Here is a 1,638-nt window from a genome sequence, read left to right as displayed (position 1 = left end):
CCGCACATTTTCACGTCAAGTTTGGATTTTATAAATCACAACATTGGCGTGAAAAGTGGCGTACGCAAGTTTCTGGGCTCAAATTGTGCGTACGTCAGTTTTATAAATCCGACCCCAGGTGTGTTTTTAAACATTTGCTAAAGCTTTTTCTCCTCCTCATTGGGGTATTTATGGTCAGGACTGGCTGACAGATACATTGTTCAAGCTGTAGCTGGAAAAACTTAGGAGCCTCTTTGATATATTTTTGTCCCCTCAGTAAAACCTGGGGTGCAGTAGCCTACATTTGCACCCTTCTTTGCTCTGGGTGCACTTTTTATATTCCTCTGTTCCTTTTTTTAATGCAGCTTAGCAGAGAATAATAAAGAGAAACATGTACTTCATAAATACTGTGATCACCTGTTTATAGTGTTTGATTGGTTCTCTGTGCTCCTCCCTGGCTTTAATGTGAAATAATAACAGTGTTTTGTTCTCTCCGTCAGATTACTGTCAGCTCACGTTTGACACAAATACAACCAGCAGAAACCTCAAACTGTCTGACAGCAACAGGAAGGTAACTCATGTGAAGGAGCTTCAGTCGTATCCGGACCATCCAGACAGATTTGAAGGCTACTGCCCTCAGCTGATGTGTAGAGACGCTCTGACCGGTCGCTGCTTCTGGGAGGTGGAGTGGCAGGGCGAGGTCGACGTGTCAGTCAGTTACAGAAGAATCAAGAGGAGTGGGGACCGAGCTGTCTGCGAGTTCGGAAGAAATTTGGAGTCTTGGAGTCTGAGCTGCTCTGGTCGCGGTCATTACACTGCCTGGTACGATGAAAAAGGAGTCTCCATCTTCTCCTCCTCCTCCTCMGCCTCTAACAGAGTAGCAGTGTATGTGGACTGTCCTGCTGGCATTCTGTCCTTCTACAGAGTCTCCTCTGACTCACTGATCCACCTCCACACCTTCAACACCACCTTCACTGAACCTCTTTATCCTGGATTTTCCTTTGGATTCTGGAACAGGACAGGTTCCACTCTATGCCTGGTTTAGTGTCTCCAGTTAGAGAATAAAMGTTGGTGAGGGTTTACTTGAATTGAACTTTACGCTGTTTGAAAGAGCTTCAGATTAACTGTTCTTCTGCCAAATCCTACTTTTGAAGCTCTGGTCGCCACATATCAATACTTTTTGGGAACAAAACGTTAARAGTTATTGTAGAGCCTCATTAAAGGCCTTTTAAGAGATCTGAAAACCACAATAATTAGATGTGGTCGTCAGCCTCAGTTAGCCTGCTGTGTCTGCTCAGACCATAATGCCTATCATCAGAAACGCCTGAACATAAGTCTCACTCAAAAAATAGCAACTGACTGTGTCCTTATCTCCATGAACATTAAAGTAGATACACAGGAGTAAACTCTAACAGACAGTTTGCAAATGTATTTTTCTTTTATACAACTGAAATACACACACACTCTCGAGTGTGAAGCAACTGGGATGAGGATCAGTGCCTCCAAATCCGAGACCATGGCCTTGAGCCGGAAAAGGCTAGGCTGCCTTCTCCGGGTCGGGGAGGGGGTCCTGTCCCAAGGGGAGGAGTTCAAGTTTCTCGGGGTCTTGTTCACGAATGAGGGAAGAACAGAGCGGGAGATCGACAGGCAGATTGGTGC

The 1,638-nt window shown here is 45.3% G+C and overlaps 1 protein-coding gene across 1 annotated transcript in view; it reads left to right on the top strand.

Annotated features, from left to right (window-relative positions):
• LOC106532160 (protein NLRC3) overlaps positions 1-1,470 on the top strand; it is a gene marked incomplete at its 5' end in the record, with an annotated part of 15,626 nt that extends 14,156 nt beyond the window's left edge. The window contains 1 exon segment of the mRNA XM_014028174.1: positions 480-1,470. Within this exon segment, the coding sequence (XP_013883628.1) occupies positions 480-1,024 (545 nt within the window).
• Positions 1,471-1,638: the final 168 nt, after the last annotated feature.

The sequence above is a fragment of the Austrofundulus limnaeus genome, unplaced genomic scaffold (genome assembly GCF_001266775.1).
Source record: "Austrofundulus limnaeus strain Quisiro unplaced genomic scaffold, Austrofundulus_limnaeus-1.0 Scaffold723, whole genome shotgun sequence".
Taxonomy (NCBI): Eukaryota; Metazoa; Chordata; class Actinopteri; order Cyprinodontiformes; family Rivulidae; genus Austrofundulus; species Austrofundulus limnaeus.
This window is presented reverse-complemented; position numbering and strand designations above follow the sequence as displayed.